Below are 12,651 nucleotides of genomic sequence, written 5' to 3' on the forward strand. Positions count from 1 at the left end.
TAGCACCCTGAGAACACCTGACCTGGGAAGCTAAGCAGGGTCAGGCCTGGTCAGTGCTTGGATGGGAGAACAGCTGGGTCCAGAGAGGTTCTCCTGCCCCTCTGCTCTGCCCCGGGGAGACCACACCTGGAATCTTGTGTCCAGCTGTGGCCCCTCAGCTCCAGCAGGACAGGGAACTGCTGGAGAGAGTCCAGCGCAGCCACCAAGATGCTGGAGGGAGTGGAGCATCTCCCGTGTGAGGAAAGGCTGAGGGAGCTGGGGCTCTGGAGCTGGACAAGAGGAGCCTGAGGGGGGACTCATTGCTGGGGATCAAGATGGAAAGGGGCAGTGTCAGGAGGATGGAGCCAGGCTCTTCTGGTGACAACCAGGGACAGGACACGGGGCAATGGGTGCAAACTGCAACACAGGAGGTTCCGCTGGAAGATGAGAAGCAACTTGTTGGGGTGAGGGTGGCAGAGCCTGGCCCAGGCTGCCCAGGGGGTTGTGGAGTCTCCTTCTGTGCAGACATTCCAACCCGCGTGGCTGCAAGAGGCTGAAAAGAGCAAGACGAGGACATGGAAACGAGGGACTGAAAGGGCTGTTTGTTGTTGTGAAGGAAAAAAATGACCTTCAAAGACTCCACCTTGGCACAGAACATCAGTAAAAAATCAGCACCTAAGGAACTGGCAGAGCTCAAAAGGGGAAATCATTATAAAACAAAGAGCTGTCCCGTGTTGTTGTGTCAAAATCAGCCGCTTTACCAAGAAACAAACGTACGAAGCAACAGGCAGAGGGGTTAAGGCACGTGTATTTTGTTTCCTATAATTAACACAGTCAGTACAAACGCCAACGACTTTCCTCTCGCCGTACAGGTCACAACGGGCCAGCCGGTTGGTGCTTCCCAGTTCACGCGCGGGCCAGGCAGCCACCGCGCCTGTCACCACATCATCGGAACACACCGATCATCCATTGAAATAAATACGGGGAACAAACCAAACAGCCTCTGGCTTTAAACGCTACGACGCACAGCGGGTACAATTTCTCTACGCTCTGAGGAAAAGCAAAGGGGCGAGACGCCGGGTTGCGGCCGCGTGAGCCTTTGCCGAGTCCGGAGCAGCCTGATGTGTGCTGGAGATCGGAGGTGGAGGCTCCCAACTTGTCACGCGTTGGGCTTTGCTGTGGGAAGGAGTCCGGTTTCAGGAGGATTTCTTTCTTCTTTGTGCGAGTGATTATTTTCTTTCCGTTTTTGTTAAACCCCAAGTCCATGTCGGCAAGCTGCAAGCTGAACGGGGGTCGCTGTTTGGATGGAGCCCCTTCAGAAGCAAAACTGCTCCCGCAGAGCAACCCCGGCAAAGCAAAGCCAGGACTGACCGGGCACCGTGAGCCGGTCCCAGCTCCGAAACGCCACCCGGCGCCGCGGACGCTTCGCAAACCTCCTTCCTCTGCCAGGGCCGCCCCGGCTCCCTGTGTGCTCGGCTGCCGCGGTTCTCCCCGCCGGAGCCGCCGGGAGCGCCGGGGCCGGAGGACGGCAGCCAAGCGGGGAAATCTGGTCAACGGTAACAAGGGGAGAGTCTTCAGCTCGGCCCAGCCCTTGGAACTCATGTTTCCACCACTCGAATGAGAGGCAGCGGCTTGGGGCCCGTCAGCCTTTTGCTGCAAGAGAGAGAAGCCGTTTGGTTCAGCCGGATGAACGGGGTGAGGTCTGAAAAACCGCGGGAGAGCGTCCGGCGTAGCCGCCGGTGGTTCTGCGTCCCCCCAAACCCACCCACAGGAGGGACGCCTCTCTACGAAGAGGAAAACCACGCAGAACGGCGTCCCCGAGCGCGGCGTCGCCTCCGGACGGGACGCGGCGCTGCAGCCGGCGCCGGAGCGGAGGGCGCGTGTGCTCCCACCTACCTGCTCACGTACTCCGACTTGGAGCGCGCCCGGGCGCTGTGCCCGCCCCGGCTCACTTGCTTCTCGATCAGGTGCTCGATGCGGTCGTGCATCTCCAGATTCTGCAAAGGACACAGCGCGGTTAGCGCCACACGGGGGGCTGCGGCTCCAGGGTCGCCGTGGGGCAGCTTTTCCTTGAGGAAACACCAAGCACGCGACGCCGCTCGCTCGCTCCGTCCGCCCCACGGGCTCACACACCATCCCCACGCAGAAATCACCAAAACAAGCCACCCAGGAGGGAAGAAAACACCAGAAGCGCCAACACAAGCTCCGTTTTCCTCTAAAAAAGGAGGATGGTTTGATACTTGCTACGACCCGAGAGGTTGGAATGCGGCTCTGCGGGCAAAAAGGGTTTTGCCGCGGTGATTTTGGACTCGGTTGGAGTTCAGCAAACCTTCTAGAAACCCCCGCGCCCCCCAAAACGGCCCCGCTGAGACGCACCTCGGCCTCCAGGTACGCGACTCTCTCCTTGAGCTCCTGGATCACGGCGTCTTTGGCCTGAATCACCGTTTTGGAGTTCTGGAGCTGCAAGAGAAGGAGTTGGCGGCGGTTGTAAACCCCGCTGGTGCACGGCGGGGCCGGCGAAGCGTCGGGGGAGGAGGGCGGCTCATTCCGCCCGGCAACACCCACCACATTCACTGCAGCTAAACCAGCCCAAAAAAAGCCTCAAATTAAGTCTGTGAGTTAAGCCCGAGGTGAAGAAGCTCATGGAGTTGGAGATTTAACCCTTTAACACAGCTCCTGTTTCACTCCTTTTTCTATTCTCCTCTCCTTTCACCCAGCAGCTTGTGCCGCATCACCCCGGGGTCAATGGGAACTTGTGTCCCCACAACCCAGCGGCTCTTTCCGGCCGAGCTTCCACGTTTTCCTCCTCGTTTCCCTCTCTGCTTTTCGGCTCCCGCACCTGCTCGATCATCTGGCGCACTTTGCGCTGCTGGCTCTTCAGCATGTCGTCCAGGTGGTGGATCTTCTCCCGCAGCGTCGCCACCTCCTTCTCCAGCTGCGCCGACCTGGGGACATAGAGGGGACAGAGGCCGTCGGAGCCGGAGCGCCCACCCCGAGCAGCTTTAGCGGCCGCCGCGCACGCTCGGGATGTTTTGGCGAGACGAGGTTAAGGAGAAGCAGAGACAAAAGCTCTTCAAGCAGGAGCCACAAAGACGAGCAACCACAGGAACAGCAGGAAGAGTCAGCCCGCAAACCAGGCCTTCCAGAAACGACCCGTTGCCAATTACCCCCCGGAGCACCGGGATACCGGCTGGGCGGATGGAATGCGACATTCCGGGCGGGAAGGGAAGGGGGGGTGGAGAATGGGCTCCGCGGGAGCTGCCCCGAGCTCCCCGCATCTCGAAAGCCGCGGGAGGTGTTTGGGGGTGAGTCAGCTCCTGGGAGCCGGGCGCTGTTTTGCAAGCGGGAGCGCGAGCACGCCCGGCGCAGGAATGTGCAGTCATGCCCCAGCCAGCTGCCGGCCCGAGCCGGCGGCGTGGGCTTGCTCCGGCGTTGGCAGGCGAGCCGGAGGCCGAGCCTCACCGGTCTTGTTGGGCGAGCTTGTCGCCTTCCACGCTCCGCAGCCGCGCCAGCTCCGCTTCGCCCTCTTTCATCTTCAGCAGCAAACTCCTGTGCTCCTGCGGGGGAGCGAGAGGCCGAGTTACACGCGGGGAGGTGGCGGGGGACAAGTCGCAACAGATGCCGCTCGGCCCCGGCATCCCCGCTCCGTTTGCAGCAGTGTTAGGGATTGGATCTTTTGAGGTCCTTTCCAATCCTCTAGTCCAGCGGTGCCTTTAGGCACAAGGGACAGACAGACAGAGGAGCCGCGGAGCTGACGGACAGACCCGTCCCGCTGCGTCGCCCCCAGGACACAGCGGCTGGGCAGCTCCACGCTCGCACCGCGCTGATTTATGACTTTATAAAGCAATAATAGAAACGGGGTGGACGTTGTGTTGCTGCCCCCGTGAGCGGAACGGGGCGGCTGGACCGCACGCTCCTCCCCGGACACTTCGCACAGACCCACCAGATGTTCTAGACCTGAGTCTAAACAGCGGCTTTGCAGCCGTTCCCGGTTAAACCCGGTTGGAAGTCAAACCCTCCGTGAGCCCTGCCCTGCTTTCTCGATCGCCCCGGAGCGCCGGTACCTTCTCCATCCCCGCCAGCAGCCTCTGCAGCTCCTCCACCTGCAGCTCCTTCTCGGCCGCGCTCTGCTCCGCTCGCCGCAGCGCCGAGCCCGCGCGCTCCGCGTCCTCCTGGTACCGCGACACCGTCCGCTGCCAATGACACCAACCCCGTGGGTCCCTTCCACCCGGGGACGTTCTGCGGCGGCTTCACCCCGACCCTCGCTCCCCAAAACCGCGGGCGCTCCGAAGGGAGAGGAGCCGCGGCGGAGAGCTCCCGCTTCAAAGGAGCCGGTGCCGAAACGCCGCGGCCGCGACGGCTCCTCGAATGCGAGATGTGTTTGTTCTCAGCCCCGAAGCCGTGGAGCTGAGAGGGGACACGGGTGTCCCCGTGGGTCCGCAGGATAACCACATTGAGAACATCTGGATCAACAACCACCAAATGTGCCCCCCACGGCGTCCCGCAGCTGGGGGATTTCGGACCCCAAAATGCCACCAAACCAGACACAAGGACAGATGTCCTGGGGGTACATGCCAGCAGGTGAACGTCCCCACGCCGGAGGAAGCGGTTCCGGCTCAAAGCCACTTCCCCCGGGGACGCCATCCCCGGAACCCCCCGGGCTGGCCGGGACCAGTTTGGTCTGTGGGGCAGGATGTCACCAGGGATGTCACCACTGCCACCAACACCGGGTGACGCGGTCTGGCCCAGCCCATCCGGGCTGGGAGCCGTCACCAGGACACGCACCCACGGGGACAATTAATCACTGCGGCTGCAGGATTGAAGGCGGTGGCTCTGCCAGCGTCACACAGCGGGCGAGGGGACCCGCGTGGTGGCTCCGGCTGGTCACTCGCCCCCCAATGCACCCCATAGGTGGAGCGGCCAAGCTCCTGCGCACCCTAAAGCCCAGGGAACTGGCTCCCATGGGGACACCCCACAACCCACAAAACCTCCCTCTTGCGCACCAGCCTGGTAGAGATTGGGGGGACCCCTCGCAGCGCCGCTGGTGCTTTTATGGGGTGTCATTTTTGAACTGGGAAAGGTTTGTGTCTGCAGACCCCTCTGGGTAATGTGGAGGAGTTTTGGGGGTCCGGCTGGGTCCCACTTCTCCAAAAGGGAAAACCCAATGATGTGAATGCCCCATCCTGCTTTCCCGGCCGAGGACGCACCTCGAAGGCTTGTTGTTCCAAGCGATGGCGCCGCTCGGCCTCCTGCAGTTTGGCCAACAGCCTCTTTGCCGTGTGCCGCATCTTCTCCACGTCCTCCCCGGAGCACTCGTCCTCCTGCGGAGATGGGACCGAACCGGGCTGAGCGGGCGGCACGAACCAAAGAGCCCCCCGTGGCGCGGGCTGGTGACCCGGCGTGCCAAACGGCGCTCCCCGGCGTGACAAAGACAGCCGTTCTCACCGCCCACGCCGGTGGCAGCTGCCAACCCCGCCGGGGAGGCACACGGTTGCCTTTGGTGGCCCGCCAAGGCGGATGCCACCCCGAGCGCGCTTGGGCAACCTGAAACCCCACGGTGGCAAGCGGGGCCGTGGCCACCCAGCCCGAAACCCCCGCCCGGCGCAGGGAAACAGTCGAGGATTCCTGGGTTTAAAACCCCACTTTTGGGGCTGGAATTCTGATCCGAGCCTGATGAAAAGACCCTGGTTTGCTGCCACACTGAATGCATCTCAAATTCCCTCCTGGGAGGGAGATCCCGGACTCAACTATTTCTTTCCTAGCTATTTCCTAGCTATTTCCTAGCTATTCCTAAGCTATTTCCAAGCTATTCCTAAACTATTCCTAAGCTATTTCCAAGCTGTTCCCAAGCTATTTCCAAGCTATTCCTAAACTATTTCCAAGCAATTTCCAAGCTATTTCCAAGCTATTCCTAAGCTTTTCCAAGCTATTCCTAAACTATTTCCAAGCAATTTCCAAGCTATTTCCAAGCTATTCCTAAGCTATTTCCAAGCTATTCCTAAACTATTTCCAAGCTATTTCCAAGCTATTCCCAAGCTATTCCTAAGCTATTCCCAAGCTATTTCCAAACTATCCCCAAGCTATTCCCAAGCTATTCCTAAACTATTCCCAAGCTATTTCCAAGCTATTCCCAAGCTATTCCTAAACTATTTCCAAGCTATTCCTAAGCTATTCCCAAGCTATTTCCAAGCTATTCCTAAACTATTTCCAAGCTATTCCTAAACTATTCCCAAGCTATTTCCAAACTATTCCTAAGCTATTCCCAAGCTATTTCCAAGCTATTCCCAAGCTATTCCTAAGCTATTCCCAAGCTATTTCCAAACTATTCCCAAGCTATTCCCAAGCTATTCCTAAACTATTCCCAAGCTATTTCCAAGCTATTCCCAAGCTATTCCTAAACTATTTCCAAGCTATTCCCAAGCTATTCCCAAGCTATTTCCAAGCTATTCCCAAGCTATTCCTAAGCTATTCCCAAGCTATTCCCAAGCTATTCCTTTCCACTCTCCGCTTAGCTCCATACCTCCTCCTCCCAGGAGTCGGGGCACGACCAGCTCCCATTCTGCTCCTCCATCACGACCTACGGACGCAGAGGACAGACAGACAGATGGACGCAGCCGGGGCGCCACAACCGCTCGCCACCGACGGGGTTTTTCCCCGCCGAGCAACATGCAAAAGCACGTGCGGCCGGCTCGTGCGAGGCTCCCGATCCCAACGGCACCCGCGCGGTTAAGGCCCCTTCTACCGCTTTCCGGCCGCGTTTCGAACGAGCCAACGGCCCCCGGGAGCGCTCCCGTTACCTGTGCGTGCTGCTTATCTCCTTGTCTGCTCTCAAGTTTACTACTTAAGTCTTCCCGCAGCTTCTTCAAAGAACTTCTAGCCTGGCAAAGGCAAGGCAGTTTAGCTGGGGCTGCGCGGGGCCGGCGCGCGAACGGGGCCGCTCGGCCAGCCCGCCGGAATTCAACGCTAAAATAATCTGATTCAATAGCACAAAAAGCGCTGCTGATGATTTTTCGCGCCGTCCGGACTCGCTCGGATTAGTCAGAGCCCGGGGAACGTTTACCGGCTGTTACGGACGCTGCCGCGACCTGTTTCAGAGCTTCATTCCTGCCCATGGGTTTGAGACGGTCATAGCGAAGGGACAAGGGACAAAGGACACAATGCGCGGCTCTTAAGCCAGCGATCAAGCCTATAACGCAGGCACAGCGATCCATGATCCCATTGATTGAGACGTCCCCAAGCACGGCGCACCGGTGCCGCCGCCACGACTTACTGGTTTGCCCTGTTCTCTGGTCCCGCCGTTCCCAGCGGGCCCCTGTGCGGCTAGGCCGGGCTTAAGTTGAGCCCGGCTTTTGCTAAACGGGCCCTTTGGAAACCCGTTTGCATCCGAGGCGCTGCGGGGAAGCTCAATGGGAAGAGCCGAAGCCGCAGGAGCGGGAAGGATCACGCGGAGAATAAAACGCTGCAGGTCGCATGGGTCGGGGTAGCGACACCCCCGGGGCTGCAGCACCAATGGGCTGCTTGCTTTTGGGTGGAAAAACCTGCGTTTTGGGACAGCAGGATGATAGGAAAGCCCTGGAGGCCGCTCTACGCCTCGCTGTGCTGAAATCCCCATGCGAGCAAACCCGAATAACAATTTCCTTATGTTTGCCTCCGCTTTCTCAGGCCAAGCCCATGCACGCCACCGCTTCCCAGCAGCTCCGCAGAAACCCCAGCAAAGGGTTAATCCTCCTCATCCAGTTTGCTCTGGGAGATGAGACATTCCAAAGCAACTGCCTTTTAACGAGAGAGGCTCCTCGCCGCGCCCAGCACAGCCGTGGGGGAAAGGCAGCGCGCAATTCCCTTCAAATTCAGTCCATATAGCAGAGCAATTAGTCAGGCGGAATTAATTTATGGCGCTCCATTAGGCGGGCAAGTCAACAAACCAGAGGGTTCGGTTTGCATCGGGGCATCGAAACCGGCCCCGGGGGAAGCGCAGCGGCCGGACCCTCGCCCCGAGCGCCGTGTGCCGCGCAGACCCCCCCCCACCGCTCCGCCGCCGTTAATTACCTCTTGGATGTAACGAACTTCGCTCTTCAGCTGGTTGACGTGCTCCTCGTGGTTCGCGCCGCCCTCGGCCCGCGCCTTGAGGTAAACCTGCCCGGGGGGCCGCGGGGCCGTGGGTCAGACCCACGGACACACCGTGGGTTTCTCCATCACCACGGACCTTCCCCAGTGTTTCCAGAAGCTCCTCCTGCGCGTCCCCCAACCCCGGGTTGCGCCGCGTCCCCCCGATACCGGTGGATCCCGCCACAACGGTGCCCACCCAAACGTCAACCAAACCCATTTTGCCAGCCCTAATCACCAACCACCGAAGCCGCGGACGGTACCTTGATGATCTCCTCGTCGCCGTCGTTGGATTTGATGCACTCGGAGGCCAGGGAGTGCCCGTTGCTGGATCTGTTGGCCACCATGGCGAAGGCTTTGCCCACCGGCTGCGGAGACACCGAACCCGCCGAGAGGTGAGACCGGCCAAACCAGCACCGCGCGCTTTCACCGGGGAACCCGCACCCAAGCGTTTAACAGACCCGCGGGTGAGTTTTCCATTCGTAAAGCATAAAGCGACTGATCCTTTACTCGTTCCCCCCTTCCTAAATCACCCCAGAATGTGCGTTTTCCACCCCGAACGGCGCCGCGGGGACACCCACCTTCTGCTTCGCCTGCTCGCGCCGCTCGCCCGGGAGGTCATTGGGCAGCGTCAGCCGCAGCACCTTCACGCTCTCCTAAAATAAGACACAAATTTGAGGTTTATAACTCCTAAAAGCTCTTTTTTTAGCCCCAGCTGGGTCAGCAACGTCATAAAGTTGGAGCCACAGCCTGCGCGGCGTTAACCAAGATGCCTAAAGATGCGCAAAACACCCCAAAACTCCCTGACTGCGGCACCGTGCGCCCCACGCAGACTTCGGTGTCACCCGGGCGGTTGCCGCTCATGGTCCCCACGCAGACCTCGGTGTCACCCGCCACTCATGGTCCCCACACGGACCTCGGTGTCACTCGGGTGGCCGCCGCTCATGGTCCCCACGCAGACCTCGGTGTCACCCGCCGCCCATTGTCCCCACACAGACCTCGGTGTCACCCGCCGCTCATCGTCCCCACACAGACCTCGGTGTCACCTGCCGCTTGTCATCCCTACACAGACCTCGGTGTCACCCGCCACTCATGGTCCCCACATGGACCTCGGTGTCACCCAGGTGGCCGCCGCTCATGGTCCCCACACAGACCTCGGTGTCACCTGGGCGGCCACCACTCATCGTCCCCACGCAGACCTCGGTGTCACCAGGGCGGCCGCTGCTCATGGTCCCCACACGGACCTCGGTGTCACCCGCTGCCCATTGTCCCCACACGGACCTCGGTGTCACCCGCCACTCATGGTCCCCACGCAGACCTCGGTGTCACCCGGGCAGTTGCCACTCATGGTCCCCATGCAGACCTTGGTGTCTCCTGCCACTCATCGTCCCCACACAGACCTTGGTGTCACCTGGGCAGCCACCGCTCATGGTCCCCACACAGACCTCAGTGTCACCCAGGTGGTTGCTGCTCATCGTCCCCATACAGACCTCAGTGTCACCCAGGTGATTGCCGCTCATTGTCCCCGCACAGACCTCAGTGCCACCCGGGCGGCCGCCGCTCATTGTCCCCACACAGACCTCAGTGTCACCCGGGGCTCATCATCCCCACACAGACCTCAGTGTCACCCAGGTGGTTGCCACTCATCGTCCCCACGCAGACCTCGGTGTCACCCGGGCGGCCGCCGCTCATTGTCCGCGCACACCGGGGCCGCGGCAGCGCCGTCACCCGCCCCTCGTCACACCCCGGCCACGTCAGCCTCCCGCTCTCCAAAAGCGACGTCAAGGTGTTTCTGCCTTCACCCCGCGCCGCCCAAGTCTCGACACGCCGCCCGCTTGTTTCCAAAATACGGCGCGTACGCCGCTCGCACCGGGCCGGGGAGCCCTCCCACGGATCCCAACAGCGCGGCCCCTCGTTAAGGCAATTAGCCGGGAGAAACTCCGCTCGGGCTCGGCGGCGTTGAACCGGCTGCGTGCCTGCGGCTTCTGCTGCGGGGAATGGTGGGAGCTGGAAACTTCGGTAAGAAAATAAGCAGCCGGAAGGCTCCACGGTGCAAGAACTCCCGGCATGAACCACGGCGATGCGGAGATGCCGGAGAAACCACCGGCAGCACCGCGGTCCCTTTGTTACACACACCCCGACCTGGTGTTCCCAGCCCCACGCAGCTTTCTGACTCATGGGACCCCCAAAACCCACCCTACTCCTGGTTAAACTCCCCCTCTCCAGCCAACACAAAGAGCAGCCGCTGCCTCCCCGACCGGCACCGGCGCTGCCAAACTCGGCTCCAACCAGGAAACCAGCCATGCAAATGCTGGCGGGGAAGGCTCCGCCGGCTCCATCCTCCTCCTCGCCAGCACGCCGGGTTCTCTGCAGAAAACCAGCTTTTTGGGCACGGGAAATGCTCATAAAGAGCCCGAGGCCGGGGTTAGAACCTGCTCTGCCGTTTCCAGCCGCGGCAATGGGGGGGGCAGCAGGTTTTGGGCGCCGTCTGGTATTTTCTGGGGAAGCAAAGGGGTTTGGCGACGTGGCCGGTGCTGGGGAGAGGATGGAGAGCATTGTGCTCTTTTTTTGCGTGGAAAAACCCACCTTGTACCGAAAACGCTGCGTTAACACCCCCACCGTGCACCCCAAGGGTCATCCGGCCCCGTGCCACCAGCTCAGGGACCCTTTGGGTCCAACCAGGAGGGAGGGAAAGGGAAACCCCAACCGCATCCCGGGCGGAGGCGGCACCGGCCCAGGACCCGACGCCGGCATTTTGCAACCGCGGGGAAGGCGCTCGGTCCGTCCGTCTGTCCCGACGGCTCAATAAGAACAGGCCTGACCTGACCCGGAGGGTATCGCGAAGGATCAGCAGCAAACAGCTCCGGTGTTTGGAATCGCCAGCGTTACAGATGCGCTTATCACCGTAATAACCCATTAGCCAAACGAGCCTGGCTTTGCAATCGCTCCTTATAAGGCTGGGATGAATTAGGACTCTCCTAAGGAGACTCAGAGCTGAGTCACCCGGCTGAGCTCGGGTTGGGGAGCCGGGCGAGCACCGGCGACCAAGCGCCGCCGCGGTGGTTCTGCCTTCGCCGCCGCCTTTGGGGGATCCCTCCGGCCGCCGCAACCGGAGCGAAGAGCCGAATCGCCGCCGGTTTCGCCCCCTCGGTGGGGAAACGGGGTCGCGGCGCTGGGTTGGCTTTGGGGCGCTGCCAGCCCCACCCTGCGCTTGTCCCCATGGCGGTGGCCCGGCCGCTGACGGCGACAAGAAAACCCAACGATAATGTTGGGGAGAAGCGCCAGGGCCTGATGAAACCCAAGGGGGAAGCGCCAAAGCGGCCGCGCCGCTCCCGCCACCGCGGCGTCACCCCAAAAGCGATGTTTTTGGGGACGGCTCAACGACGGCGCGGGATGGGATTCCTGGGAGGTGCCGTAAGCACGATGGGTCCCCGACATTGGGGTGTCCCTGGGTGCGCTCTGCTGTCCCCAAACTCCAGCGGGGTCACCGAGCCCCAACCGGGTTGTGATCCTGGCGATGAGCCCCCGGGGGCAAGAGGGGCTGCGGGGTCCCCCAAACCCCCGACAGTCCCCTGGGCTGCGGGACGGGACAGGGAGCGACATCGGGGGGCGACGCGGGGTGCCCGGGGGGCTCAGTCCCGCTCCCCGGACGCAAATCCCGGGACCCCCCGCGGGCACCGGAGGGGGAAGATGGGACCGGGGAGGGGTCGGGGCGGCCTGAGGGGAAGCGGGGGGTCGCAGGGGACCGGGGGGTCGCGTCTCACCGGGCTCTCGCCGTGGGGCCGCACGTCCAGCACCGCGCACCAACCGTTCCGCCCGTTCATGGCCCCGCCGCGACTGCCGGGACCCGCCGCCGCCGCCGCTTTTATACGGCCCCGCCCATGCCCCGCCCACAGACACGCCCACTCAGTGATCACACCCCTTGTGTGGCCACGCCCGCCCGCTTTGACCACGCCCACAGCGCCCTTGGCGCCCCAAAGGCGGGGCCGGGCAGCGGGACCGTGCGGAGGGGGGTGGAAAGCGTGCAAAAGCTGGGAAAACCGTGCAAAAACCGTGCAAAACCGTGCAAAAGTTGGGAAAGGTCTGTAAAATCGGTGCAAAACCGTGTGAAATCGTGCAAAAACTGCAAAACCCGTGCAAAAACGGTGCAATACGCGTGCCAAACCGTGCAAGCCCGTGCAGAACACTGTGCCAAACCCATGCAAAAAAGCGTGCCAAACTATGCAAAACCGTGCAAAAAACCCCATGTAAAACCTGTGCAAAACCATGCAAAAGCCGTGCCAAAGTGTGCAAAAACCATGCAAAAGCCGTGCAAAAAGCTGTGCAAAACCTCTGCAAGACTCGTGTGAAAACTCTGCCAAACCTGTGCCAAACAACACCAGAGCTGTGCCAAAGTTGTGCTGCCGGGCCTGCCCCCCCGTCCCCCAATACGCTGGGGTGTCCCCACCCAGAGCCACGGGGGCACCGCGGCTGAGCCCGGTGGGTGCCGCAGCCCCTGTGCCGCGCTGGTGGCACCGACCGCCACGCACCGGTGTGATGAGCTCAACTGGCCTCAGGCTCACGGCCGGC

At 61.4% G+C, this 12,651-nt stretch overlaps 1 protein-coding gene across 2 annotated transcripts; it reads right to left on the minus strand.

Moving 5' to 3' along the window:
• Positions 1 to 767: 767 nt before the first annotated feature.
• Positions 768 to 11,997, minus strand: TUFT1 (tuftelin 1). 2 transcript variants are annotated; one of them, XM_065043242.1, is made up of 13 exons: positions 11,847 to 11,997; positions 8,664 to 8,738; positions 8,346 to 8,450; positions 8,026 to 8,112; positions 6,777 to 6,857; positions 6,500 to 6,556; positions 5,187 to 5,300; positions 4,044 to 4,172; positions 3,442 to 3,536; positions 2,819 to 2,924; positions 2,356 to 2,439; positions 1,876 to 1,976; positions 768 to 1,632 (listed from the first exon to the last, which is right to left on the minus strand). In XM_065043242.1, exons 1-13 carry the CDS (start codon positions 11,904 to 11,906, stop codon positions 1,578 to 1,580), a joined length of 1,149 nt encoding a protein of 382 aa, XP_064899314.1. In that variant the 5' UTR covers positions 11,907 to 11,997; the 3' UTR covers positions 768 to 1,577. The 2 variants fall into 2 exon arrangements, with proteins under 2 accessions (XP_064899314.1, XP_064899316.1); XM_065043244.1 differs by lacking the exon at positions 6,777 to 6,857.
• Positions 11,998 to 12,651: the final 654 nt, after the last annotated feature.

The sequence above is a fragment of the Columba livia genome, chromosome 28 (assembly GCF_036013475.1).
Source record: "Columba livia isolate bColLiv1 breed racing homer chromosome 28, bColLiv1.pat.W.v2, whole genome shotgun sequence".
Classification (NCBI taxonomy): Eukaryota; Metazoa; Chordata; class Aves; order Columbiformes; family Columbidae; genus Columba; species Columba livia.